The sequence below is a fragment of the Aphanomyces astaci genome (assembly GCF_000520075.1).
Source record: "Aphanomyces astaci strain APO3 unplaced genomic scaffold supercont1.105, whole genome shotgun sequence".
Classification (NCBI taxonomy): domain Eukaryota; phylum Oomycota; class Saprolegniomycetes; order Saprolegniales; family Verrucalvaceae; genus Aphanomyces; species Aphanomyces astaci.
The window spans coordinates 139,970-142,192 of NW_009798368.1; the positions used below are offsets into that span (position 1 = coordinate 139,970).

At 44.8% G+C, this 2,223-nt stretch overlaps 1 protein-coding gene across 1 annotated transcript; it reads left to right on the forward strand.

Annotated features, from left to right (window-relative positions):
• Window positions 1-108: 108 nt before the first annotated feature.
• Window positions 109-612, forward strand: H257_17397 (hypothetical protein; the record flags this gene model as incomplete). Its single annotated transcript, XM_009846195.1, has 3 exons — window positions 109-210; window positions 292-385; window positions 434-612. The coding sequence occupies 3 exons, from the start codon at window positions 109-111 to the stop codon at window positions 610-612; spliced, it is 375 nt and encodes a 124-aa protein (XP_009844497.1).
• Window positions 613-2,223: the final 1,611 nt, after the last annotated feature.

Consider the following 2,223-nt stretch of genomic DNA (forward strand, 5'->3'; position numbering starts at 1 on the left):
CGATATTTGGTTCTGCCCCCCACTACTTTATATTCGAATCGAATTGATAAGAATGTATATTCGAAATGACAATCATGAATACGGTTCGCCTGATATTGCACTCATGACATGGATGGATGCCAGGAGTTCTTGTACACGGGATGCATTCAAGTCTTGACTGTGGACACCGCCCTGGAGCTGTTGGGCGTGGCCGATCACTATGCATTGCAGGTACATACAGTAGCAACTCCATTGAAGCCAAGCCGTCGTCCATAATGATGATTCGTTGTTGGTGCTGATGGCTGCAAGTAGGATCTGTCGACGTTGTGCGACAACTTTCTCGCCTACAAACTCGATACCGAGACTGTGTGCCACGTGTTGATTGCCGCCACCCATTTCCAAGTGAGTACTACTTGCTGGCGAAGGTGGTTGACCCTACAGTACCGTTGTATAGGTGGACACGTTGAAGACCACGTGCATGTGCTTCCTGCAAGCTCATTTCACCAAGTGGTGTCGACGAAAGGCTTTGAAGAGCTGGGCGAGTTCCCGGCGGCGCTGCTGCTGGAAGTCACGCGAGTGTCCATGCTGTCGAGTCATAAGCATCATAAAATCGGTTCGATAACATTACAATAACAATGAATAACGTGTGTGCTTGTTGCCTGGTCGGGGAACATTTCACTGCATGTCCGCGTGAGTCCCTTCATGTTTGTACGAGGGATTGTCAAACAAGAATCTATTTATTTAATATATTTTTTATATTCCAATGAAAAATAGATTATTTTGCACCACAACCAAAATAGATAAGTTTTGTTTCCCAACGTCAGAAAAAATAGATAACGTAACCATATCGGCAAAGTAAATAATCTATTCCGAATATCACAGGATAATTCTCAATAGTTCAATCTCATCATGTATTCGGATGTAACCATAGACTACTGGCCAATGACGAACCTTTATTGCTCCACCCAAATATGCCATGCATCCAATCCTACAGTATTGTGGGTTACTTCGACCTCGACATTGTGGTGACCAAATTTTGAGCCAATCAGCGCGCTTCATGAGTGATGGTTATTTTTGAGTGCAATCGCCGCCGTTTGGCTTGGCCAAATGCACATGAAGCGACAGAAAGCTTTGAATACAATGCTGTCGTTGCGAAATGCACTTACAACACGTTAATTGCGTGAATGTCCCGATTCACAGTCAACAGCACAAACTTCAAGATCTTTGAGATACTTAAGCTAACGTTATTCGAATAAGTTATCCTATCTCATGTGCGTAATAAAATATTTTTATATATATTTTCGCCACGGGAATTTCTTTTTCATCCTCCAGAAAAAACAAGCTCCATCCGCTAGATTAGTCTAGTTTGCGGGCGCCGCTGTACATGCGCGCGCTCGGGCGATAGCGAGCTTGTAAATACCGCGCAATTTCATTTCATTCTCCAGAAAGGATACAGTAAGTACTACTAGTACTACGTAGTAATCTATCAACCTACTGGTTGAGAATAGGTAAAACATAGATATTTTAGTACCCCTGCGCACATGCCCACGACTTCATGTTGTCGTCGCACTAGCAGTTGAATTTCTTTGCGCTCGCCACGGGACACGTGGCCACCATCACGACGCTCCTCCCGATCATCATGTTGGAAGTCCAACGTGAAAGCGGACATGACCACGAAGTGACACAAGCAAACGAACGATTGACGACGACAGCGTCATATCTACATTTAGGAACGGATGAAAGTAATTTGAGCCGATTGGGCGTGGCATCGTGTCTGGGAGCGCATCGTAACAGCATTACTAGTATAAAAAGTGGAGACACCTTAATAGTTTTTCATCTTGGCATAACGAAGTACTACGTAATAATCACATGGGCCAGGCTTGCCAAGTGCTGGTACTGTAGATAGGTCGTTTACAGCAGGTTACTCGTTGATCTTGTAAAGCGACTTCCTGGATTTCCTATTCCACGCCGACTACCAGTAGACCCCGACGAAAACCCTGTTACAGTACGTACTCATGTTTACACTGTTAGTTGAAACAATTGCCCAATGTCTAATGTCTGGACAACTGCACGTCGCGGGCAAACGACTTGATTTGGTCAACTCTTCGGTGACTATGCCCCGATAATTTGATTCTTACTGACGGTAGTTCTACCCATCACTTCCTCATTTTGACTTGGAATCTTGGGTGTTGGCCCCAGTCGACCGAAACCATGAAGTAGTAGTGATGCTGCTGGTCCTCCCAA